Source organism: Oncorhynchus mykiss, chromosome 18 (assembly GCF_013265735.2).
Source record: "Oncorhynchus mykiss isolate Arlee chromosome 18, USDA_OmykA_1.1, whole genome shotgun sequence".
Classification (NCBI taxonomy): Eukaryota; Metazoa; Chordata; class Actinopteri; order Salmoniformes; family Salmonidae; genus Oncorhynchus; species Oncorhynchus mykiss.
In genome coordinates, this window is record NC_048582.1 from 52,152,170 (window position 1) to 52,179,319 (window position 27,150).

The 27,150-nt window shown below is 43.2% G+C and overlaps 1 protein-coding gene across 1 annotated transcript; it reads left to right on the plus strand.

The window, feature by feature from the left end:
* The first annotated feature begins 2,951 nt into the window (after positions 1-2,951).
* cck-n (CCK-N protein) lies at positions 2,952-8,585 on the plus strand. The gene is given in 4 exon segments (NM_001124611.1): positions 2,952-2,995; positions 4,095-4,215; positions 4,532-4,690; positions 8,175-8,585. Coding segments are annotated over 3 exon segments (417 nt in total). The 5' UTR covers positions 2,952-2,995; the 3' UTR covers positions 8,312-8,585.
* Positions 8,586-27,150: the final 18,565 nt, after the last annotated feature.

A 27,150-nucleotide genomic window follows, 5' to 3' on the forward strand; every position in this document is an offset into this window, starting at 1 on the left:
ATTGACATGACCCAAAAGGTACTCTATTCATAAAATGACACCTCTTTCAGTAGGTTTATTTAAGTACTGGATCACATTGGTTTCAGTTGTGTGCTGTCCTTACAAGTTGTGTGCTGTCCTTACAAGTTGTGTGCTGTCCTTACAAGTTGTGTGCTGTCCTTACAAGTTGTGTGCTGTCCTTACAAGTTGTGTGCTGTCCTTGCAAGTTGTGTGCTGTCCTTACAAGTTGTGTGCTGTCCTTACAAGTTGTGTGCTGTCCTTACAAGTTGTGTGCTGTCCTTACAAGTTGTGTGCTGTCCTTACAAGTTGTGTGCTGTCCTTACAAGTTGTGTGCTGTCCTTACAAGTTATGTGCTGTCCTTACAAGTTATGTGCTGTTCTCACATTTGCAAAAACATTTCAGACAAAACACACACACCAAGCTCACACACACACACACACACACACACATACACACACATCAGACTATCCTGCCATAAAAAATGATAAAGATCGACACTGCTATGGATCCAATCCCACACACCCACACACAACCACACACACACAAACACAACCACGTTATGATACAAACAAACAAACAAACAAACACACACACACACACACACACACACACAAGCACGGAACTATGCTATTACACAAACACATACCCATGTTAACACACACAACTCCTACGCCACCCACAGGAGGGATAATCAATTCAAATTGGAACAGGCTTTGGAACAGAGCGAGAGAGATTGGAACAGAGAGAGAGAGAGAGAGAGAGAGAGGGAGAGAGAGAGTGTGTGTCTTTAGCAAATGAGCAAGAGGGATAGTTTAGAAATATGAGAAAAAGAGAAGGAGGAAGTATAAGAGAAAGACTCTCAGTCCACATGCTGACAAGCTTAATCTGTGGTAATGGTATCATAATATAAGATTCAGGGACATTTAACAATGGCTTGAAAGTTTCCTTGGAGCTGGAGGAGACCAGTGAAAAGACAAGTGAAGACTTTCTCTCTGTGACAGCGTTGTAAACCCTCTCATAGATCGCTAGAACGTTGTTCCCTTAACAAGGATATTAACCGGAGACAGCTGATCAATGCCTAATGATTGATCAGGTCACCACGGTGATCAATGAGTCTCTTTAATCCCTCTTATTCCCATCCAATCAACTGAGAGAGAGAGATAAATGGAGGATGGTGGGGGAGAGAGAAAGGAGAGGGGAGATAAAGAAGAAGTCGAACGTTTACATAGACTTAGGTTGGAGTCATTAAAACTCGTTTTTCAACCACTCCACAAATTTCTTGTTAACAAACGATAGATTTGTCAAGTCGGTTAGGACATCTACTTTGTGCATGACACAATCATTTTTCCAACAATTGTTTACAGACAGATTATTTCACTTATAATTCACTGCATCACAATTCCAGTGGGTCAGAAGTTTACATACACTAAGTTGACTGTGCCTTTAAACAGCTTGAAAAATTAAAAAAATATATGTCACGGCTTTAGAAGCTTCTGATTGGCTTATTGACATCATTTGAGTCAATTGGAGGTGTACCTGTAGATGTATTTCAAGACCTACCTTCCAACTCACTGCCTTTTTGCTTGACATCATGGGAAAATCAAAAGAAATCACCTCAGAAAAAATATTGTAGACCCCCACAAGTCTGGTTCATCCTTGGGAGCAATTTCCAAACGCCTGAAGGTACCACGTTCATCTGTACAAACAGTAGTACGCAAGTATAAACACCATGGGACCACGCAGCCGTCATACCGCTCAGGAAGGAGACGCATTCTGTCTCCTAGAGATGATCGTACATTGGTAAGAAATGTGCAAATCAATCCCAGAACAACACCAAAGGACCTTGTGAAGATGCTGGAGGAAACAGGTACCAAAGTATCTATAACCACAGTAAAACAAGTGCTAAATCGACTAAACCTGAAAGGCCGCTCAGGAAGAAAGAAACCACTGGTCCAAAACCGTTTGAAACTGCACATGGGGACGGTTTGCAACTGCACATGGGGACAAAGATCGTACATTTAGGAGAAATGTACTCTGGTCTGATGAAACAAAAATAGAACTATTTGGCCATAATGACCATCGTTATGTTTGGAGGACAAAGGGGGAGGCTTGCAAGCCGAAGAACACCATCCCACTGTGAAGCACAGGGGTGGCAGCATCATGTTGTGGGGGTGCTTGCTGCAGGAGGGACTGGTGCACTTCACAAAATAGATGGCATCACGAGGCAAGAAAATGATGTGGATATATTGAAGCAACATCTCAAGACATCAGTCAGGAAGTTAAAGCTTGGTCGCAAATGGGTCTTCCAAATGGACAATGACCCCAAGCATACTTCCAAAGTTGTGTCATAATGGTTTTAGGACAACAAAGCCAAGGTATTGGAGTGGCCATCACAAAGCCCTGACCTCAATCCTATAGAAAATGTGTATTTTATACTGATAACAAGTTCAAACAGGTGCCATTAATACAGGTAACGAGTGGAGGACAGAGGAGCCTCTTACAGGTCTGTGAGAGCCAGAAATCTTGCTTGTTTGTAGGTGACCAAATTCTTATTTTCCACCACAATTTGCAAATAAATTCATTAAAAATCCTACAATGTGATTTTCTGGATTTTTTTTCTCATTTTGTCTGTCATGGTTGAAGTGTACCTATGATGCAAATTAAAGGCCTCTCCCATCTTTTTAAGTGGGAGAACTTGCACAATTGGTGGCTGACTAAATACTTTTTTGCCCCGCTGTAGGTAATGCCCCCTAGAGGACCTAATGGGCATAACCAAGCTCTCACACGCTGAGAAAACCCACTGACACACACACTGACTCATCATTGAGGTAAAAGCTGACACAAAACTAAGCACACACACACACACACACACACACACACACAGACTGGGTGGAGAGCTGGGGTGTATATAAGGGGTGCCTCTCTCTCTGAGCGGAGAAGTCCCTTCATCCCTCTCTCAAACACTCCTCCAACACAAGGACTCTCTTTCCTCAAGGTAAGAACAGCACTTCTTCCTTCCTTTTCTCTCCCGCTCTGTGAGTGATTTTCTCTATATTTCTCTACCTTTATTCAGTTAATTGAGAACAAATGAATTACCAAATTGGATGTAGTTGTTCTTGAGTCAGGAATAAGTACAAGATCTCTGGAGAACAATATTTTAACTGAATTATTTTTTCATTAATCCAATTGCTATATTTTCTTGTTAGGTTGTGTTTGATCAAGTAGATAAATGATGTAGCGTGGACTGCTGTGTGTGTAATGAGTGATATGGTGAAGTGTATGTAAATGATTGGTTGAAGTGTTGCAGCTGAAGTGTAGGTTTAGTGATGGGAACAGCTGACAGTGAGGTCACTGGTCTCCCATAGACCACTTTACAGACTGCCAACATTTATCATTCATTCAGATTGACAATTACTGTGCCACACATTTGTGTCATTTTATCTTTTAGGGATCACTTTAGTCTACGTTCTATTATATTCTCTTATATTCTATTGTAGCATATTTTATTTGGACTAATAATCTGGACAAGAAGTTCAGTCATTCAGTTATATTCTGATTTAATGAGTGAAGAGATCTCTGAGGGGAGGGAAGAAACAGATCAGGAGTGAAAGAGAAGGAAAAGGTTTTCCTAAGTCTCTCCAGACCATTTCAATAACCTCATCACATCACTAATGCCTCTTTGGGATGAACAAGTCAAGACTTCCAGTAAATGAGTGAAGGGGTGTCTTGCTTTTCACCGACAGACAAAATAAGTAGTTTAACCATTCACACCTTTATGTCACATTCCTCTCCTCCCACTCCTCTCACCGCTACCCCTCTTCCCCTCTACCCCTCTTCCCCTCTACCCCTCTTCCCCTCTTCCCCTCTTCCCCTCTTCCCCTCTTCCCCTCTACCCCTCTACCCCTCTTCCCCTCTACCCCTCTACCCCTCTTCCCCTCTACCCCTCTTCCCCTCTTCCCCTCTACCCCTCTTCCCCTCTTCCCCTCTACCCCTCTTTCCCTCTACCCCTCTACCCCTCTTCCCCTCTTCCCCTCTACCCCTCTTCCCCTCTACCCCTCTTCCCCTCTACCCCTCTTCCCCTCTCTCTCCCCCAGATGACGGCGGGGTTGTGTGTGTGTGTTCTGTTGGTGGTCCTGTCCACTAGCTGTTTGGGACGACCCCAGTCCTCTCCCCCCCTCCAAGAGGGCGACCCTGCCATGCCCCCTTCCTCTGAAGGTAAGAACAGGGAGATCACATCTGGATGTCAAATACATTTCAATCTAATACGTTCAAATGCTTTAGCTGAGCTTGATTTATCTTTCCTGGTACAATGGAACTGATGGATACGTTTTGTTCAAACTGGTGTCCTGATGATATGATGAATGTTTATGCTTTTTACGACAATCCTTGGGCTCTAGAAAGACGCACTAGCAATAACAGATTATATCAATCAATTATTATCATAATATTTTTACCTATGTCATTGAATTGCACCAACCACCCCAAGACAGTAGACAAAAGCTAACAAGGTGTTTCGTACTCCCTTTGATAGCACGTCTTGAAGCCTACGCCCACTTCCTCTCCAAGCCACGCCTCAGACAGACACGCTCCGCCCCTTTGGACAATACCGTACCATATACGGCAGAAGAAGACGGAGACTCCAGAGCCAACCTCAGTGAATTGTTGGCTAGACTCATCTCTTCACGGAAGGGTGAGTGAGTGAGTGAGTGAGTGAGAGAGTGAGTGAGTGAGTGAGTGAGTGAGTGAGTGTAGTGTGTGTGTGTGTGTGCGTGCGTGCGTGCGTGCGTGCGTGCGTGTGTGCGTGCGTGCGTGTAAGAGACAGAGAGAGAGATTGAGAGAGAGAGAGAAAAAGAAAGAGAGAGACATGCAGGAGAGAGAGGCTTGAGGGTGAGTGGAAAGAGAGAGATGAGGGAGAGAGAAGAGAGAGAATGAGAGAAAGGTATGAGGGAGAGAGAGAAGAGAGAGAATGAGAGAAAGGTATGAGGGAGAGAAAGAAGAGAGAGAATGAGAGAAAGGTATGAGGGAGAGAGAGAAGAGAGAGAATGAAAGAAAGGTATGAGGGAGAGAGGGAATAAAGAGAATGAGAGAAAGGTATGAGGGAGAGAGGGAAGAAAGAGAATGAGAGAAAGGTATGAGGGAGAGAGAGAAGAGAGAGAATGAGAGAAAGGTATGAGGGAGAGAGGGAAGAGAGAGAATGAGAGAATGGTATGAGGGAGAGAGAGAAGAGAGAAGATGAATAAAGCTCACATTGTTCTCTTCAAGTAATTTTTAAAGTCCATTTAGGACCTCTCCCTCTCTCTTTCACTCTGACCTCTATTACAGTGAGAGTGTTGTTTGGTCTAAATGGCTGGTGGTTTAGAAAAGCTTTGGTGGTTTGTACATGTACGTTTGTGAGTGTGTATATCTTTCCGGTCTTTGGCTTTCGTTCCATCTCCTTGTCTCTGCTTTGTCAGTGACAGGATCTATAAAGACACTTGTTCTGTGACAGGATCAGAGAAGATCTCAGTCAGGGCTTTTACACTGCTGTCAACAGCTGTAGAGATATTCTGTCTGAGCTTGAGATATTCTGTCTGAGTGATGTTATACACACGCACACACATACACAGACACACACACACACACACCTCCTTTCAGAAGATAACAGACAGAGAACAGCATGGTGAAGACATGTGGACAGATAGCACCATGGGGCTACTGAAGACAGTCTATCTAATGAGTTAGTATTAGACGTATTCTGTAAGAGGTGTTGTTATACTCAAGCAGTTGAAAATGTAAGTGCCCACTTCAACAACTGTTTTTGATAAAGTTCACAAAACAATCTGAATTCACTACTTCCGTCTGAGAGAAATATATAATTGCTGAGTTCACGTGTTAAACTCATTGGTTAAAAACTTTTTTTTTCAATTTTCGCCTAAAATGACATACCCAAATCTAACTGCCTGTAGCTCAGGCCCTGAAGCAAGGATATACATATTATTGGTACCATTTGAAATGAAACACTTTGAAGTTTGTGGAAATGTGAAAGGAATGTAGGAGAATATAACACATTAGATCTGGTAGAAGATAATACAAAGAAAAAAACAACCGTAAAAAAAAAAGAAGTTTTGTAACATCATCTTTGAAATGCAAGAGAAAGGCCATAATGTATTATTCCAGCCCAGGTGCAATATAGATTTTTTTGGCCACTACATGGCAGCAGTGTATGTGCAAAGTTTTAGACTGATCCAATGAACCATTGCATTGCTGTTCCAAATTTTGTATCAATACTGTCCAAATGTGCCTGATTTGTTTATTAATAACTTTTGAAGTTCAAAACTGTGCACTCTCCTCAAACAATAGCATGGTATTGTTTCACTGTAATCACTACTTTAAATTGGACAGGGGACCTACCGATCCTGAAGACGTTTTTAAAGGTCCAATGCAGCCATTTATTTCTGGGTAACAATTAAGTACCTTACTGTTATTGTCTTTAATTAAATGGTTAAAAATCATTTTAAAAAATAGCTTCTTTGCAAAGGGACATTTCTCAAGCAATAATTTTGCTAGGAATGTTTGGATTGGTCTGAGTAGGGAAGGGACAACAGATAATTAGCTGTTATTGGCAGAAAGGTTTGGAACACTTTCTTATTGGTCCATTAACTAATTTACCACATGGTGATGTCACCTAGCCTGACGACTCACACTATATTGTTCCGCTGCTCTGTCATTCGCTACATACTTTAGTCTGAGGCTGCCACCAATGAAGTTGTTTGTGGTGAAGAGAGGCATTGTACAAAACAAAGTCATCATCGATCGGATTGTCTTCAACCAATCAGAGTATCAAAGCCAACAATGAATCTTCTACGTGTGTTCTGGTTCTGGTCCAACCCATTGGTTTCTGGACCATTTACACGGCCCCAAATGTGCTCGCATTCGGTGAAGGGTCAGGACGTACTCAGATCCATACTTACTGTGAAGAAGAAACTAAAGTCCGTGGACGTGGCGTTGCATTTGGCTTGAGCAAGGAGTCTGGGTAGCCGGGCAATGTGTCCCCATTGAAGGCCAAAAGTCCATACCACCAAAACAAGCTGAAACCTTTTCAAACAGCCCTTACACTGAAAGAGCATTATAATAATTTTCACAATATTTTTCCAACCTCATTGTGTGGAAATATATATAAAACACGGGAAAATCTATTTTTTTGACTGCACTGGGCCTTTAAAGCAACAAGCCAACAATTCTAACTTTATTGTTTCAAAAGTTCATGTTCACAGTTTGTACCATGAAATCACAACCTACACAGCTAGTCTGTTATTATGCCACAAGAGATAGAGGGAATAGAACAAGCCAGAAAAAAAGAGAGAGGGAGAAAGAGAGATGGAACAAGAGGGGCATGATATTGCAGCTCTGAACCCTGTTAGTAAAGACTATTATTAATTCTATAATCAGACGGAGGGTTGGGCTTAGAACACTGGCCTCTGACACACACACACACACACACACACACACACACACACACACACACACACACACACACACACACACACACACACACAGAGAGAGTGAGAGATCATTCTGAGACCTGTGAAGTGTCTTGGCTCACAGGAAGCATGTGAAAGACTCTCTGTAACATGCTTGACATTTACACCTCCTACAGTGAATGTGTCTGTTTGTGTGTGTGTGTGTGTGTGTGTGTGTGTTTGTGTGTGTGTGTGTGTGTGTGTGTGTGTGTGTGTGTGTTTGTGTGTTTGTGTGTGTGTGTGTGTGTGTGTGTGTGTGTGTGTGTGTGTGCGTGCGCGTGCGCGTGCGCGTGCGCGTGTGTGTGTGTGTGTGTGTGTGTGTGTGTGCGTGTGTGTGTGTGTGTGTGTGTATATATATGTGGGTGGCGTGGGAGGAGTGTTAAAAGCTCCCCAGTGACACGAACACCATTGATATTACCATAGTTCACACGCCAGTCCAAAAATCACAGACAGATATCTCCAGTGTTAGCCATGTCGTATGTCACCTACTCTCAATCTGGATAATTCATTAGCTAATAAATTACATTCCCACAGAGCTTCTGTTGATACAGTATGTCTCTGCATGCGTGTGGGGTAGCCAAATTGTTCAACCCCCCACAAAGACTCACGCCAGTAGAAGATAGACAGGGGTTATAGCTCTCTCACTCTGCTTCCTCTGTCCCTCCCTCCCTCTAGGTTCTCTCCGTAAGAACTCAACAGTGAACAGCAGAGCTAGCGGTCTCAGTGCTAACCATCGGATAAAAGACCGAGACTACAATGGGTGGATGGACTTCGGCCGCCGCAGTGCAGAAGAGTACGAGTACTCCTTGTAAAAAAGTAGTCACTCTCTACAAGAAAACAACAAACTCAGTCAATGTCCCCCGATAAGAGTATATTTATTCTGTATTTGTTTGTAAACACTACATGATGCAATATATACATATGCCACATTTTTCAGGAAATCTTTAAAGTTCTGGTTTTCTTTCCTGGTGTTCTGTCTGTTTATGGTTTTGGAGGGAATTGAATGGAATGGAAAAAGGTCAGGTGTTAATGGAAAAATATATATGATGTCATGAGATTAACTTGGATCAATAAAAGTTAAGAATGAACAGTATCTCAACAAATGAGTTCCAAAAGACACATGCTCACACCCACATAAGCATGCATGCACAGATAACAACTCACACAAATAACATAATATCCTCATGGTATCACCTTAAGACGTTAAACTAGAAATATAAACAGTGAGCAGTGGCTCATTATAATACATAAAGCTGGTAGAACACAGAGCTCACTTTTCTAGGACTCCAGTCCTGCTGCTTTTCAGTTCTCTCAATTAACCAATGAATATAATTTACTGATTTTTAAAGTGCAACGATTGGTCAGAGTGCACACACCTGGTTTCCCAGGACTGAATCAGACTTTGATTAAAAGGATGAAAACTAGCAGATGCTGCAGCTGTGCCCCCTTCACTTAAAAACATGTCATTTGTGAACAACAGTACTGCCTGACATAACTGGTGTGCAACAACAAACGACAGGGAATAGACTTCAGCATCACGTTGGGATTCATATTTACTGTGTGTTGTTGACCAACATCATTGAATGGCAGATTTACCAAACATCAAGCCCAGTCACTGAAATTGAAGTTGAAATTATATAGGGAAATGTAGATCTTGATGTGTTACCAATTCAATCTGGTTTTTATATCAATTGCTTAAGTTGACAAAATGTTTAAATAACATGAAAGATTAGGTTAACCTGTTTGTGCCCGATCGGAATGTTGGCCTACATACTAAACTGAAAATGAAAGAGTGTTTGGAGATACAGTATCTTAGGACAGACCACAGTGAAGTGTTCTGTTACTTGATGGGAATATCATACCATGAATCCGAGATGAGAAAACACAGGAATCTGGAAAATACTCAAATCATAAACAGCCTTTATTTTATGTTCTGCTTGGTTTGTGTTCTGTCTGTTCTGTTTCTCTCTACCTGCTGAGATAAAGACGGTTGGAGACTGTAAAGTGACTGGAACGCTGGTGTTCTAACTGGTGGAGATAAAGACTGTTGGAGATAGACTGTAAAGTGACTGGAACGCTGGTGTTCTAACTGGTGGAGATAAAGACTGTTGGAGATAGACTGTAAAGTGACTGGAACGCTGGTGTTCTAACTGGTGGAGATAAAGACTGTTGGAGATAGACTGTAAAGTGACTGGAACGCTGGTGTTCTAACTGGTGGAGATAAAGACTGTTGGAGATAGACTGTAAAGTGACTGGAACGCTGGTGTTCTAACTGGTGGAGATAAAGACTGTTGGAGATAGACTGTAAAGTGACTGGAACGCTGGTGTTCTAACTGGTGGAGATAAAGACTGTTGGAGATAGACTGTAAAGTGACTGGAACGCTGGTGTTCTAACTGGTGGAGATAAAGACTGTTGGAGATAGACTGTAAAGTGACTGGAACGCTGGTGTTCTAACTGGTGGAGATAAAGACTGTTGGAGATAGACTGTAAAGTGACTGGAACGCTGGTGTTCTACCTGCTGAGATAAAGACTGTTGGAGATAGACTGTAAAGTGACTGGAACGCTGGTGTTCTAACTGGTGGAGATAAAGACTGTTGGAGATAGACTGTAAAGTGACTGGAACGCTGGTGTTCTAACTGGTGGAGATAAAGACTGTTGGAGATAGACTGTAAAGTGACTGGAACGCTGGTGTTCTAACTGGTGGAGATAAAGACTGTTGGAGATAGACTGTAAATTGACTGGAACGCTGGTGTTCTAACTGGTGGAGATAAAGACTGTTGGAGATAGACTGTAAAGTGACTGGAACGCTGGTGTTCTAACTGGTGGAGATAAAGACTGTTGGAGATAGACTGTAAAGTGACTGGAACGCTGGTGTTCTAACTGGTGGAGATAAAGACTGTTGGAGATAGACTGTAAAGTGACTGGAACGCTGGTGTTCTAACTGGTGGAGATAAAGACTGTTGGAGATAGACTGTAAAGTGACTGGAACGCTGGTGTTCTAACTGGTGGAGATAAAGACTGTTGGAGATAGACTGTAAAGTGACTGGAACGCTGGTGTTCTAACTGGTGGAGATAAAGACTGTTGGAGATAGACTGTAAAGTGACTGGAACGCTGGTGTTCTAACTGGTGGACATAAAGACTGTTGGAGATAGACTGTAAAGTGACTGGAACGCTGGTGTTCTAACTGGTGGAGATAAAGACTGTTGGAGATAGACTGTAAAGTGACTGGAACGCTGGTGTTCTAACTGGTGGAGATAAAGACTGTTGGAGATAGACTGTAAAGTGACTGGAATGCTGGTGTTCTAACTGGTGGAGATAAAGACTGTTGGAGATAGACTGTAAAGTGACTGGAACGCTGGTGTTCTAACTGGTGGAGATAAAGACTGTTGGAGATAGACTGTAAAGTGACTGGAATGCTGGTGTTCTAACTGGTGGAGATAAAGTAATGACTGCAGTGTAAACAGATACTGCTCATTCATTTCCTAATAAATAAACCAATTAATAACCAAATCACATCATCAATAACCCAATCACATCATCAATAAGACAATCTAGAGACAATCTCATGAGCACAGTAAACACAGACGGGGTAAATTTTGACAGAGATGTGACAAAGAATAACCCAATTCCATCATCAATAACCAAATCACATCATCAATAACCCAATCCCACCATCAATAAGACAATCACCAGACTATCTCCTGAGCACACTAAACACAGAACGGGTACATACTGACAGAGCTGAGACAGCGAACAGGTAAATATCTGGTAAATATTGACAGAGCTGAGACAGAGAACCGGTACATATCTGGTAAATATTGACAGAGCTGAGACAGAGAACCAGTACATGTCTGGTAAATATTGACAGAGCTGAGACAGAGAACAGGTAAATATCTGGTAAATATTGACAGAGCTGAGGGAATGAAGAGAAATGGACAGAGATGAAATGTGAAGAACATATTCACTTATTCACCTCAGAACAGAGAGTAGTCCATGACAAGTAGAAGAATAGACAGAAGTACAGCACATCACTGCTATAATAGATATTCAGCAATGGGTATTATAGCCCAGACGTTCCCAAACTTTTTTGCTTCCTGACCCACCAATTGAGGTGTATTTCGAGTCGCAGTCCATCATAAGGGTTGAGAGGTGGAAAAACATACACAGACCAAAGAATAAATAAAAAATATTATCTAGGCAGTGGAGAGAACATTCTGCCCTTTCATAGCTAATCTCCTGCAATCCTATACATCCTGCCATGTTGCAGATTAAAAGATAATTTCATACAATTCTATGGATTGTACATGGCTAATGCTTTGTTCTTATGCTCAAACATAACAAAATCAATGGAGGCCTGATGGTGTAACTGCAATTTTGTTGATTGTAAATGTTCAAAGATTATAGGCTATTATTGAAAAATATATAGCTCCATTATCTTTTCTACATAGTTTTTATTTGGTTTTAGTCATTTAAGTTTACACTGAAAGGGTTTTTATATCCTGAAAATGTATATATTAAAACATGTGGTTAAAGTCATCCCACAACCCACATGGACACCTTCTGCGAACCACAAGTGGGTCCCGACCCACAGTTTGGGAACCACCGCAATAGGCCTACATTGGTGGTACATGGCGTGAGATTAAATGATTCAGTGATAATGGTTCAGATGTCCAAGAGAGAATTTCAAAGAAGGGCATTTCCATGTAAAGAGCCCTATGAGCATTAACGTGAAGTTCATAAGAGAACATTACATTTGGTTGCAAATTAAAGCTAAGAGTCCGTTTTTTGAATGTTTTATTAAGGCATAGACGCATGTCTACTTTCCATAAAAAGTTAGGAACAGGCAAAGGCTTTGATTTTTGGTCAAAGCGATGGAAAAGGGTCTTAGAAAACAGCTAGCAGCAAAAGTCTTAAAAGGTATTAGAAATACATCCAAACACAATGGTGAAGTAAAAACTCCTGACAACTAACAGCAACACTTTGCAACACAAAAATTATTTGCCTTCTGTAAGTTTAAGAAATATAGCCTATAGTGTCTTTTCATTTTCAAAATACAGTATTACTTACTGTATTGTGTACTGTATTGTGCTATACTGTACTCTACTGAACTATACTCTACTATCAAGGCACAAGGCGAGACCCAGATGCAGACACAGGAGACAGATAGTTGGAGTCTTACAAGGTTTATTAATCCAAAGGGGTAGGCAAGAGAATGGTCGTGGACAGGAAAAAAGGTCAAAACCAGATCAGAGTCCAGGAGTTACAGAGTAGCAGACAGGCTCGTGGTCAAGCCAGGCAGAATGGTCGGTCAGGCAGGCGGATACAAAGTCCAGAAACAGGCAATGGTCAAAACCGGGAGGACTAGAAAAAGGAGGATGCAAAAAGCAGGAGAACGGGAAACCCGCTGTTTGACTTGGATACATACAAGACGAACTGGCACAGAGAGACAGGAAACACAGGGATAAATACACTGGGGAAAATCAGTGACACCTGGAGGGGGTGGAGACAATCACAAGGACAGGTGAAACAGATCAGGGCCTGATATTACATTGTACTGTACTGTGATGTCTTAACTTGTTTGGGAGCAGAGCTCCTTACAATAATAGCCAGTGTGTAGAATAATACCCAAACATGCAAAGGAGGATATGACCTTTGTGTTGCTATTCAGGATACATCACCATGAAGAGAATGACATGCATAATGATGCATTTCTTGACAGTACAGTTCAGGGAACCATGATGTCATTCTGTTACCGTCATTCTGTTACAGCGTTTTAATCCACTTCACTTACTGTAGTTCAATAACCAAAGTCAAGGTCTTGACGAACCATCAAACAGGAAAAGCGTCAATATAGGGCCAAGATTGAATCGTACTACACCGGCTCCGACGCTCGTCTTATGTGGCAGGGCTTGCAAACTATTACAGACTACAAAGGGAAGCACAGCCGCGAGCTGCCCAGTGACACGAGCCTACAAGAGGAGCTAAATCACTCCTATGCTCGCTTCGAGGCAAGCAACACACACTGAGGCATGCATGAGAGCAACAGCTGTTCCAGGCGACTGTGTGATCACGCTCTCTGTAGCCGACGTGAGTAAGACCTTTAAACAGGTCAACATACACAAGACTGCGGGGCCAGACGAATTACAAGCACGTGTGCTCCGGGCATGTGCTGACCAACTGGCAGGTGTCTTCACTGACATTTTCAACATGTCCCTGATTAAGTCTGTAATACCAACATGTTTCAAGCAGACCACCATAGTCCCTATGCCCAAGAACACAAAGGCAACCTGCCTAAATGACTACAGACCCGTAGCACTCACGTCTGCAGCCATGAAGTGCTTTGAAAGGTTGGCAATGGCTCACATCAACACCCTTATCCCAGAAACCCTAGACCCACACCAATTTGCATACCTCCCAAACAGATCCACAGATGACGCAATCTCTATTGCACTCCACACTGCCCTTTCCCACCTGAACAAAAGGAACACCTATGTGAGAATGCTATTCATTGACTACAGCTCAGCGTTCAACACCATAGTACCCTCAAAGCTCATCACTAAGCTAAGGATCCTGGGACTAAACACCTCCCTCTGCAACTGAATCCTGGACTTCCTGACGGGCCGCCCCCAGGTGGTGAGGGTAGGTAGCAACACATCTGCCACACTGATCCTCAACACTGGAGCTCCCCAGGGGTGCGTGGCCAGTCCCCTCCTGTACTCCCTGTTCACCCACGACTGCATGGCCAGGCACAACTCCAACACCATCGTTAAGTCTGCAGATGACACAGTGGTGTCAGTGGTAGGTGGTAGGACAGTGGTAGGCCTGATCACCGACAACGACGAGACAGCCTATAGGGAGGAAGTCAGAGACCTGGCCGAGTGGTGCCAGAATAACAACCTATCCCTCAACGTAACCAAGACTAAGGAGATTATTGTGGACTACAGGAAAAGGAGGGCCGAGCACGCTCCCATTCTCATCGACGGGGCTGTAGTGGAGCAGGTTGAGAGCTTCAAGTTCCTTGGTGTCCACATCAACAACAAACTAGAATGGTCCAAACACACCAAGACAGTCGTGAAGAGGGCACGACAAAGCCTATTCCCCCTCAGGAAACTAAAAAGATTTGTCATGGGTCCTGAGATCCTCAAAAGGTTCTACAGCTGCAACATCGAGAGCACTGGTTGCAACTGCTCGGTCTCTGACCGCAAGGCACTACAGAGGGTAGTGTGTACGGCCCAGTACATCACTGGGGCTAAGCTGCCTGCCATCCAGGACCTCTACACCAGGCGGTGTCAGAGGAAGGCCCTACAAATTGTCAAAGACCCCAGCCACCCCAGTCATAGACTGTTCTCTCTACTACTGCATGGCAAGCGGTACCGGAGTGCCAAGTCTAGGACAAAAAGGCTTCTCAACAGTTTTTACCCCCAAGCCATAAGACTCCTGAACAGGTAATCAAATAGCTACCCAGATTATTTGCACCCCTCTTTTTTCACTTTAACCATATCTACATGTATATACTACCTCAATCAGCCTGACTAACCGGTGTCTGTATGTAGCCTCGCTACTGTATATAGCCTGTCTTTTTACTGTTGTTTTATTTCTTTGTGTATGTACAGTATTGGTGGGGCCCGAAATGATTAGCACGCTTGATAAAGATATGCAATAATGACAGTATAAAATCAAACTTTCTCACTCAGGAATAATTATCAGTGACAAAGTTACAGAGGGTCAAATATCATAACTCCAAGACATGGTAATTGTAGCATGTCTTGGCTGTATGATCTTTGAACCTCTGTAACTTTCTCCTTTCTCCATCATTATTCACGATTAATTCATGATTATCCGTACTTATGGTAGCATCCACATTAACGTAGAAGTTTTAGAAACATATCCTATTCGAATTTACAATAAAAATGACTCCAAAATGACATAATCAGTTATTTATTCGGCACAAAACATTTTAATCTCTTTCTCTGAGCATTTGTGTTAGTATAAAATACTCTTCATTCAAAGAAACAATCATGGACACTGACAGTTGTAGCTGCATTGTGTAATGTATTGTTGTCTCTACCTTCTTGCCCTTTTTACTGTTGTCTGTGCCCAATTATATGTATATATTATTTTCTTTTCAAGGGGTGGATCAGCTTTAATATTGCTTCCATCAATGTAATTATCTGCATCATTTCCAATCCCTCATATATTTTTGGGGTAAATATATATATATCTAAATACACATATACATACACATACCCATATACATACAGTGGGGAGAACAAATGAATTACTTAAAAATCATACAATGTGATTTTCTGGATTTTTGTTTTAGATTCCGTCTCTCACAGTTGAAGTGTACCTATGATAAAAATTACAGACCTCTACATGTTTTGTAAGTAGGAAAACCTGCAAAATCAGTAGTGTATCAAATACTTGTTCTCCCCACTGTATATATATACACACATAACACACACATGCTCTGACTGCTGCTGTCAAACCCATATAGCAGAGCAATCTAGACCCTATATCTAATCAAAGGTTTTAAAGACAATTTGAGATGTTTTAGAGAGAATTTCTGATTTGACAGTTTGACATCTCTTTCAGTCATAGGCTAACTTATTAAATAATTTAACTGAAGGAAAACATGTGTAGTGTGTGTGTGTGTGTGTTGGTAAAACTAGTGAATTATTCAGGTGGTGTGATGAGGTCTTTACGGAGAGATGTGAGGACTGAGTGTAAACAGAATTCCCTGAGGAGCTGCTAACAACAGATCTAGGATCAGTTTACCCTCCCCAATCCTCACCTCAATCATTAGGAGAGGAAACATAACACACTGATCATTGTCTAGTGGACACTTCATCCTTCTCCCTGAGGAAGTTTGTACTATCACGATTCAGGATAAGACCCAGATGCAGACACAGTAGGCGGATAGTACGATTCACACCATATTTATTATAACAAAGGGGGACAGGAAAAGGCAGGTCGAGAGCAGGCAGTGGTTCATAAACCAGGTCAGAGTCAGGCAGGTACAGGACGGCAGGTAGGCAGGCTCAGGACAGACAGACAGACAGACAGACAGACAGACAGACAGACAGACAGACAGACAGAAAGGTCAGAACCAGGAACATTAGAAAACAAAAACTTGAGAACAGGAAAAACGTTAAACACGCTCGTACGACTTGACAGCAGGCAAACAGAAAACCCAGCAGTAAATACACAGGGGATAATGGGAGACACCTGGTGGGGGTGGAGGCAAGCATAAGACAGGTGAAACAGCCCAGGGAGTGACAAACTCCTAACATTAGCCCTAACCACTAGAGTTAGCTAACATTAGTGTAACATATTGTACATTTAGCACATTCAGAACATACATTATTTTGCCTTTATTTAACTAGGCATGTCAGTTAAGAACAAATTCTTATGTATTCATGCCTTCCTTTTCATCCATGCAAATCGTTGACACGCGTGGCCGTTCCTGACTCCAGTCACTGTTAAAGGACATGGTCAGCATAGGCATCACTGCTTTGCCTAGCCTGAAGTAGCTTCATTCGTTGCATTGAGCGTTTTTTATATTTTGCGCATGCATATTGCCTAAACGTGAAGAGGGCAAGACAAAGCCTTTTCCCCCTCAGGAGACTAAAAAGATTTGGCATGGGTCCTGAGATTCTCAAAAGGTTCTACAGCTGCAACATCGAGAGCAATTGCTCGGCCTCTGACCGCAAAGCACCACAGAGGGTAGTGCGTAAGGCCCAGTACATCACTGGGGCTAAGCTGCCTGCCATCCAGGATCTCTACATCAGGCGATGTCAGAGGAAGGCCCTAAAAATTGTCAAAGACCCCAGCCATAGACGGTTCTCTCTACTACTGCATGGCAAGCGGTACCGGAGTGCCAAGTCTAGGACAAAAAGGCTTCTCAATAATTTTTACCCCCAAGCCATAAGACTCCTGAACAGGTAATCAAACGGCTACCCGGACTATTTGCATTGTGTGCCCCCTCCCCCCAACCCCTCTTTTACGCTACTTCTACTCTCTGTTTATCATATATGCATAGTCACTTTAACTATACATTCATGTACATACTACCTCAATCGGCCCGACCAACCAGTGCTCCCGCACATTGGCTAACTGGGCTATCTGCATTGTGTCCCACCCACCACCCGCCAACCCCTCTTTTACGCTACTGCTACTCTCTGTTTATCATATATGCACAGTCACTTTAATTATATCTACATGTACAGTGGGGCAAAAAGTATTTAGTCAGCCACCAATTGTGCATGTTCTCCCACTTAAAAAGATGAGAGAGGCCTGTAATTTTCATCATAGTTACACTTCAACTATGACAGACAAAATGAGAGAGAAAAAATCCTGAAAATCACATTGTAGGATTTTTTATGAATTTATTTGCAAATTATGGTGGAAAATAAGTATTTGGTCAATAACAAAAGTTTATCTCAGTACTTTGTTAGATACCCTTTGTTGGCAATGACAGAGGTCAAACGTTTTCTGTAAGTCTTCACAAGGTTTTCACACACTGTTGCTGGTATTTTAGCCCATTCCTCCATGCAGATCTCCTCTAGAGCAGTGATGTTTTGGGGCTGTTGCTGAGCAACACGGACGTTCAACTCCCTCCAAAGATTTTCTATGGGGTTGAGATCTGGAGACTGGCTAGGCCACTCCAGGACCTTGAAATGCTTCTTACGAAGCCACTCCTTCGTTGCCCGGGCAGTGTGTTTGGGATCATTGTCATGCTGAAAGACCCAGAAATGTTTCATCTTCAATGCCCTTGCTGATGGAAGGAGGTTTTCACTCAAAATCTCACGATACATGGCCCCATTCATTCTTTCCTTTACACGGATCAGTCGTCCTGGTCCCTTTGCAGAAAAACAGCCCCAAAGCATGATGTTTCCACCCCCATGCTTCACAGTACGTATGGTGTTCTTTGGATGCAACTCAGCATTCTTTGTCCTCCAAACACAACAAGTTGAGTTTTTACCAAAAAGTTATATTTTGGTTTCATCTGACCATATGACATTCTCCCAATCTTCTTCTGGATCATCCAAATGCTCTCTAGCAAACTTCAGACGGGCCTGGACATGTACTGGCTTAAGCAGGGGGACACGTCTGTCACTGCAGGATTTTAGTCCCTGGCGGCGTAGTGTGTTACTGATGGTAGGTTTTGTTACTTTGGTCCCAGCTCTCTGCAGGTCATTCACTAGGTCCCCCCGTGTGGTTCTGGTTTACAAGTCTGGGTTCTGGCTGGGCCACTCAAGGACATTCAGAGACTTGTCCCGAAGCCACTCTTGCATTCTCTTGGCTGTGTGTTTAGGGCCGTTGTGCTGTTAGAAGGTGAACCTTCACCTCAGTCTGGAGGTCCTGAGCGCTCTGGAGCAGGTTTTCATCAAGGATCTCTCTGTACTTTGTTCATCCTTTCATTGATACTGACTACTTTTCCAGTCCCCGGTCACTGAAAAACATCCCCACAGTATGATGCTGCCACCACCATGCTTCACCATAGGGATGGTGCCAGGTTTCATCCAGACTTGATGCTTAGCATTCAGGCCAAAGAGTTCAATCTTGGTTTCATCAGAGAATCTTGTTTCTCGTGGTCTGAGAGTCTTTAGGTGCCTTGAGGCAAACTCCAAGTGGGCTGTCATGTGACTTTTACTAAGCAGTGGCTTCAATCTGGCCTCTCTACCATAAAATCCTGATTGGTGGAGTGCTACAGAGATGGCTGTCCTTCTGGAAGTTTCTCCCATCTCCACAGAGGAACTCTGGGGATCTGTCAGCGTGACCATCGGGTTCTTGGTCACCTCCCTGACCAAGGCCCTTCTCTCCCGACTGCTCAGTTTGGCCGGGCGACAGCTCTAGGAAGAGTATTGGTGGTTCCAAACTTCTTCCATTTAAGAATGATGGAGGCCACTGTGATGTGGGGGACTTCAATGCTGGAGAAATGTTTTGGTACCCTTCCCCAGATCTGTCTCGACACAATCCTGTCTTGGAGCTCTACGGAGAATTCCTTCGACCTCATGACTTGGTTTTTGCTCTTACATGCAGTGTCAACTGTGTGACCGTAGACAGGTGTGTGTCCAATCAATTGAATTTACCACAGGTGGACTTTGTAGTTGTAGAAACATCTCAAGGATGATCAATGGAAACAGGATGCACCTGAGCTCAATTTCGAGTCATTATGGGGTATTATGTGTGGATAGATGAGTTTTATTTTTTGGTCAATTTTAGAATAAGGCTGTTACTTAACAAAATATGGAAACAGTGAAGGGGTCTGACTTCTTTATGAATGCACTCTATATGTGTGGGTAATAATATTTCACATAACAATATTATTGTGTGTGTTTGTACTGTGCGTTTCCCGGCTATTATCCTATTGCTAGTTACCCATTCTAAAACTGGGTATATGTTAAAGGTGTCAGTTATTTATTTTACTGTTGCAGCTGAAGTGTATAGTGTTGAGTTGTCAGCGAGCTTTATTCGAGGTCAGTGGAAGATCATTAGTAAAAACAGAAAATAATAATGGCCCTAGTCAGCTGCCCTGCAGTACATCAAACTCAACTCAATTTGTATGAGAGGCTTCCATTAATGAAAACCGTCTGTGTTCTATTAGACAGGTAACTCTCAATCCATAATAAGACAGAGGATGTAAATCCATAACACCTAAATTTTTTTCAGCAATAGGTTATGATCAATGACATCAAAAGCTGCAGTGAAGTCTAACAGATCAGCTCCCACAATTCTTATCATGATGGTGGCAGAATCTTTGGATAACATTTTCCACAACACTGTCAATTTCTTTCAGACAATTATCGGTCCTTTGTGTCAGTGCCGAGCATGTTGAGTACCCTTCCCTATAAGCATGCTGAACATCTGTTGTTACTTTTCTGTAAAACACCTATATATTTGATCAAGCACCATTTTTTCCTAAAGTTTGCTGAGCACTGATTGGCTGATTGGTCGGCTGTTTGAACCATTAAAGGGTGCTCTGCTATTCTTGGGTAGTGGAATGACCTTTCCCTCCCTCCTTGTCTGAGGGCACACAGTCTTCTAGGCTTAAATTGAAGATGTGGCAAACAGGAGGGTATTCTGCGACCAACTTCAGCAATTTACCATCCAAGTTGTCGGTACCAGGTGGTTTGTCCTTATTTATAGATAGCAAAAAAAGATATACCTGTTCCACACCCACTTTGTGGAACTCTCCACTACAGTGCTTGTCTTTCATTACTTGGTCCATTATGCATGAACATGAAGGCTCAGCATGTTGTTTGCACGTCATGCCTAAATTTGCTAATATTGTCAACAAAAAAGTTACTAAAGTGGTTGGCAATATCAAAGGGATTTGCTATGAACAAGGCATCTGCCACAATGAAGGATGGAGTCGAGTTTGCTTTTTTTGCCTAGAATTATTTAAATTTACTCCAGAGATGTTTTACTATTTCATTCTTTATATCATTCAACTGTGTTCCATAGTGTAGTTTCTTCTTCTTTTTGTTTAGCTATGTTATTTCTGTATTTACTGTATGTTTGCCAGTCTGCTGTGTTTCAGACATATTTCCTATTCCCTTTGCCTCATCGCTCTCAGCCATACAGTTTTTCAATTCATCATCTATTCACGGGGATTTGGCAGTTCTGACAGTCAGTTTCTTGATGAGCTCATGCTTATCCATAACCAGAAGAAGCAGTTTCATATATGCTTCAAGTGTAGCGTCAGGATATTCGTCATTACACACATCAGACCAAAAAATATTCTTCACATCTTCGACAGGTGTGTTAGGATTGGAGACAGGGGTAAATGTATGACCTGAGGACCCAAACTGCCATCACTTCATCTGGAAGATAGCATACTGTATACTTAGTGCAGCGTTTGGACATCAAATACCTATCTTCGCACAGACACGCACACACACTCACACACACTCACACTCTCTCGCTCTCTGTGGGAGTTAGTCTTCAAAAGCTTGAGAAACATTCAGTCCAGCGTTCACACTGCTATTACCCTGGAGAATTGCTCATCACTCCAAACTCACTTCAGTCCGATACACGACATCTCTCTGTCTCTGGCAATCACTCTCCCCATCTCTCTTTCTTTTTCTCTCTTTTTCTTATTCTCCCTCACTCTCTCTTACTCTTCCTGTATCCCCTTTATCTTTCTATCTTTCTCTCTTTCTCTCTCCCCCTCCCCATCTCTAACCCATTTTCTCTCTTTCTCTCTCCCCCTCCCCATCTCTAACCCCTTTTCTCTCTCCCCCTCCCCATCTCTAACCCCTTTTCTCTCTCCCCCTCCCCATCTCTAACCCCTTTTCTCTCTTTCTCTCTCCCCCTCCCCATCTCTAACCCCTTTTCTCTCTTTCTCTCTCCCCCTCCCCATCTCTAACCCCTTTTCTCTCTTTCTCTCTCCCCCTCCCCATCTCTAACCCCTTTTCTCTCTTTCTCTCTCCCCCTCCCTAACCCCTTTTCTCTCTCCCCCTACCCATCTCTAACCCCTTTTCTCTCTTTCTCTCTCCCCCTCCCCATCTCTAACCCCTTTTCTCTCTTTCTCTCTCCCCCTCCCCATCTCTAACCCCTTTTCTCTCTTTCTCTCTCCCCCTACCCATCTCTAACCCCTTTTCTCTCTTTCTCTCTCCCCCTCCCTAACCCCTTTTCTCTCTCCCCCTACCCATCTCTAACCCCTTTTCTCTCTTTCTCTCTCCCCCTCCCTAACCCCTTTTCTCTCTTTCTCGCTCCCCCTCCCCATCTCTAACCCCTTTCCTCTCTCCCCCTACCCATCTCTAACCCCTTTTCTCTCTTTCTCTCTCCCCCTCCCCATCTCTAACCCCTTTTCTCTCTTTCTCTCTCCCCCTCCCCATCTCTAACCCCTTTTCTCTCTTTCTCTCTCCCCCTACCCATCTCTAACCCCTTTTCTCTCTTTCTCTCTCCCCCTCCCTAACCCCTTTTCTCTCTCCCCCTACCCATCTCTAACCCCTTTTCTCTCTTTCTCTCTCCCCCTCCCTAACCCCTTTTCTCTCTTTCTCTCTCCCCCTCCCCATCTCTAACCCCTTTCCTCTCTCCCCCTACCCATCTCTAACCCCTTTTCTCTCTTTCTCTCTCCCCCTCCCCATCTCTAACCCCTTTTCTCTCTTTCTCTCTCCCCCTCCCCATCTCTAACCCCTTTTCTCTCTTTCTCTCTCCCCCTACCCATCTCTAACCCCTTTTCTCTCTTTCTCTCTCCCCCTCCCCATCTCTAACCCCTTTTCTCTCTTTCTCTCTCCCCCTCCCTAACCCCTTTTCTCTCTTTCTCTCTCCCCCTCCCCATCTCTAACCCCTTTCCTCTCTCCCCCTACCCATCTCTAACCCCTTTTCTCTCTTTCTCTCTCCCCCTCCCCATCTCTAACCCCTTTTCTCTCTTTCTCTCTCCCCCTCCCCATCTCTAACCCCTTTTCTCTCTTTCTCTCTCCCCCTACCCATCTCTAACCCCTTTTCTCTCTTTCTCTCTCCCCCTCCCCATCTCTAACCCCTTTTCTCTCTTTCTCTCTCCCCCTCCCCATCTCTAACCCCTTTTCTCTCTTTCTCTCTCCCCCTCCCCATCTCTAACCCCTTTTCTCTCTTTCTCTCTCCCCCTCCCCATCTCTAACCCCTTTTCTCTCTTTCTCTCTCCCCCTCCCCATCTCTAACCCCTTTTCTCTCTTTCTCTCTCCCCCTCCCCATCTCTAACCCCTTTTCTCTCTTTCTCTCTCCCCCTCCATAACCCCTTTTCTCTCTCCCCCTACCCATCTCTAACCCCTTTTCTCTCTTTCTCTCTCCCCCTCCCCATCTCTAACCCCTTTTCTCTCTTTCTCTCTCCCCCTCCCCATCTCTAACCCCTTTTCTCTCTTTCTCTCTCCCCCTACCCATCTCTAACCCCTTTTCTCTCTTTCTCTCTCCCCCTCCCTAACCCCTTTTCTCTCTCCCCCTACCCATCTCTAACCCCTTTTCTCTCTTTCTCTCTCCCCCTCCCTAACCCCTTTTCTCTCTTTCTCTCTCCCCCTCCCCATCTCTAACCCCTTTTCTCTCTCCCCCTACCCATCTCTAACCCCTTTTCTCTCTTTCTCTCTCCCCCTCCCCATCTCTAACCCCTTTTCTCTCTTTCTCTCTCCCCCTCCCCATCTCTAACCCCTTTTATCTCTTTCTCTCTCCCCCTACCCATCTCTAACCCCTTTTCTCTCTTTCTCTCTCCCCCTCCCCATCTCTAACCCCTTTTATCTCTTTCTCTTTTCTTTAAAGGAACACAAATCTGACACACAATCATTTCCGTTCACATTACTGAAAACAAGTTTCACCATTTCTCAGGTACAATTTGATCTCAATGACTTATAGAATGTTATTAAAATATTATGAAACTTTACACACATTATCTTAATGATCGACACCAATGGCATTTGAAACGCAATAATCGTCTGTTGACATCTAATTGTGTTGGATTAGAGGCAGCCGCAGTGATATTTGTGGTTATTGAAAGGAGAGCACACACACACACAGGTATGAAGGTTGAAATGTTCCTGTTCATTTCTCATTTATCCACCAATCATCCTCCATCTTCCTCTCAGCGGCAGTCGCAACACTTATGGAGAGGGAAACATTATATCTGAGTGTGTGCGTGTTCTGTCTTCTAGGAAATAAGCTGTCAAACAGTGCCATCAGCTGGTAGTGGTGTGCAGGCTTTTGCTCACGCCATGCTCTACCGAAATAACTACAAATTATTAGGACCTTGATTAGCTAAATCAGATGTGTTACAGTATGGCTTGAGCAAAAGCCTGCACTCCAAGCAATTAATCATGATCAGGAGAAGGGTTGACCACAAACTCTTATAACTCTATACAGTGCCTTGCAAAAGTATTCACCCCCCTTGGCGTTTTTCCTATTTTGTTGCATTACAACCTGTTATTTAAATTGATTTTTATTTGGATTTCAAATAACTTGTTTAAAAAAATGAAAAAAAACTGAAAAGTGGTGTGTGTATATGTATTCACCCCCTTTGCTATGAAGCCCCTAAATAAGATATGGTGCAACCAATTACCTTCAGAAGTCACATAATTTGTTAAATAAAGTCCACCTTTGTGCAATCTAAGTGTCACATGATCTGTCACATGATCTCAGTATATATAAACCTGTTCTGAAAGGCACCCGTGTCTGCAACACCACTAAGCAAGGGGCACCACCAAGCAAGCGGCACCATGAAGACCAAGGAGCTCTCCAAACAGGTCAGGGACAAAGTTGTCCCTGACAACTTTGGGTTGGGTTAGGGTTAGGTCATAAAAAAATATCAGAAACTTTGAACATCTCACAGAGCACCATTAAATCCATTATTAAACAAATTTAAGAATATGGCACCACAACAAACCTGCCAAGAGAGGGCCGCCCACTAAAACTCACGGACCAGGCAAAGAGGGCATTAATCTGAGACCAAAGATAACCTTGAAGGAGCTGCAAAGCTCCACAGCGGAGATTGGAGTATCTGTCCATAGGACCACTTTAAGCCGTACACTCCAGAGAGATGGGCTTTATGGAAGAGTGGCCAGAAAAAATAAGCAAACATGTTTGGTGTTCGTCAAAAGGCATGTGGGAGACTCCCCAAACATATGGAAGAAGGTACTCTGGTCAGATGAGACTAAAATTGAGCTTTTTGGCCTACAAGGAAAACACTATGTCTGGCGCAAACCCAACACCTCTCATCACCCCGAGAACATCCCGTCAGTGAAACCTAGTCGTGGCAGCATCATGCTGTGGGGATGTTTTTCATTGGCAGGAACTGGGAAACTGGTCAGAATTGAAGGAATGATGGATGGTGCTAAATACAGGGGAAGTCTTGAGTGAAATCTGATTTGAGACTGGGATGGAGGTTCACCTTCCAGCAGGACAATGAACCTAAGCATACTGCTAAAGCAACACTCGAGTGGTTTAAGGGGAAACATGTAAATGTCTTGGAATGACCTAGTCAAAGCCCAGACCTCAATCCAATTCAGAATCTGTGGTATGACTTAAAGATTGCTGTACACCAGCAGAACCCATCCAACTTGAAGGAGCTGGAGCAGTTTTGTCTTGAAGAATGGGCAAAAATCCCAGTGGTTAGATGTGCTTATAGAGACATACCCCAAGAGACTTGCAGCTGTAATTGCTGCAAAAGTTGGCTCTACAAAGTATTGACTTTGGGGGGGGGGGGGGGATAGTTATGCATGCTCAAGTTTTCAGTTTTTTTGGTATTATTTCTTGTTTGTATCACAATAAAAAATATTTTGCATCTTCATAGTGGTAGGCATGTTGTGTAAATCAAATGATACAACCCCCCCCAAAATCTATTTTAATTCCAGGTTGTAAGGCAACAAAATAGGAAAAATGCCAAGGGGTGTGAATACTTTTGCAAGCCACTGTAACTGCAGAAACACGACTGTTTAAATATACACTGAATTCAAATATAAACACAACATGCAACAATTTCAAAGATTTTACTGAGTTTCATATGAGGAAATCAGTCAATTGAAACACATGAATTAGGCCCTAATCTATGGATTTCACATGACTGGGAATACAGATACACATCTGTTGGTCACAGATACATAAAAAAGAATGTAGGAGCGTGGATCAGAAAAACCAGCCAGTATCTGGTGTGACCACACATTTCCTTCCCATGGAGTTGATCAGGCTGTTGTGGCCTGTGGAATGTTGTCCCATTCCTCTTCAAAGGCTGTGCAGAAGTTACTGGATATTGGCGGGAACTGGAACATGCTGTCATACGCATCCCAAACATACTCAATGGGTGACATGTCGGGTGAGTATGCAGGCCATGGAAGAACTCTGACATTTTCAGCTTCCAGGATTTGTGTACAGATCCGTGCATTATTATGCTGAAACATAAGGTGATGGCGGCAAATGAATGGCACAGCAATGGGCCTCATGATCTCGTCACGGCATCTCTGTGCATTGAAATTGCCATCGATACAACTTTGACATCAGCAAACAGCTCGCCCACACGACGCCATACACTCTGTAGGTCATCTGCCCGGTACAGTTGAAACCGGGATGCATCCGTGAAGGGCACACTTCTCCAGTGTGCCAGTGGCCATCGAAGGTCAGCATTTTCCAACTGAAGTCGGTTACAACACCGAACTGCAGTCAGGTCAAGACCCCGGTGAGCAGACAGATCAGGTTCCCTGAGACAATTTCTGACAGTTTGTGCAGAAATTCTTTGGTTGTGCAAATCCACAGTTTCATCAGCTGTCCGGATGTGGAGGTCCAGGGCTGGTGTGGTTACACGTGGTCTGAGGTTGTGAGGCCGATTGGACGTACTGCCAAATTCTCTAAAACGACGTTGGAGGTGGCTTATGGTAGAGAAATTAACATTAAATGATCTGGAAACAGCTCTGGTGGACATTCCTGCAGTCAGCATGCAAATTGCACGCTCCCTCAAAACTTGAGACATGTCTGGCATTATGTTGTGTGACAAAACTTCTCATTTTAGAGTGGTCTATTATTGTCGCCAGCACAAGGTGCACTTGTGTAATGATCATGCTGTTTTAATCAGCTTCTTGATATGCCACACCTATTTGGTGGGTGGATTATCTTGGCAAAGGAGAAATGCTCAATAACAGGGAGGAAAACAAATTTGTGCACAAAATTTGAGAGAAATACAAAAAAAA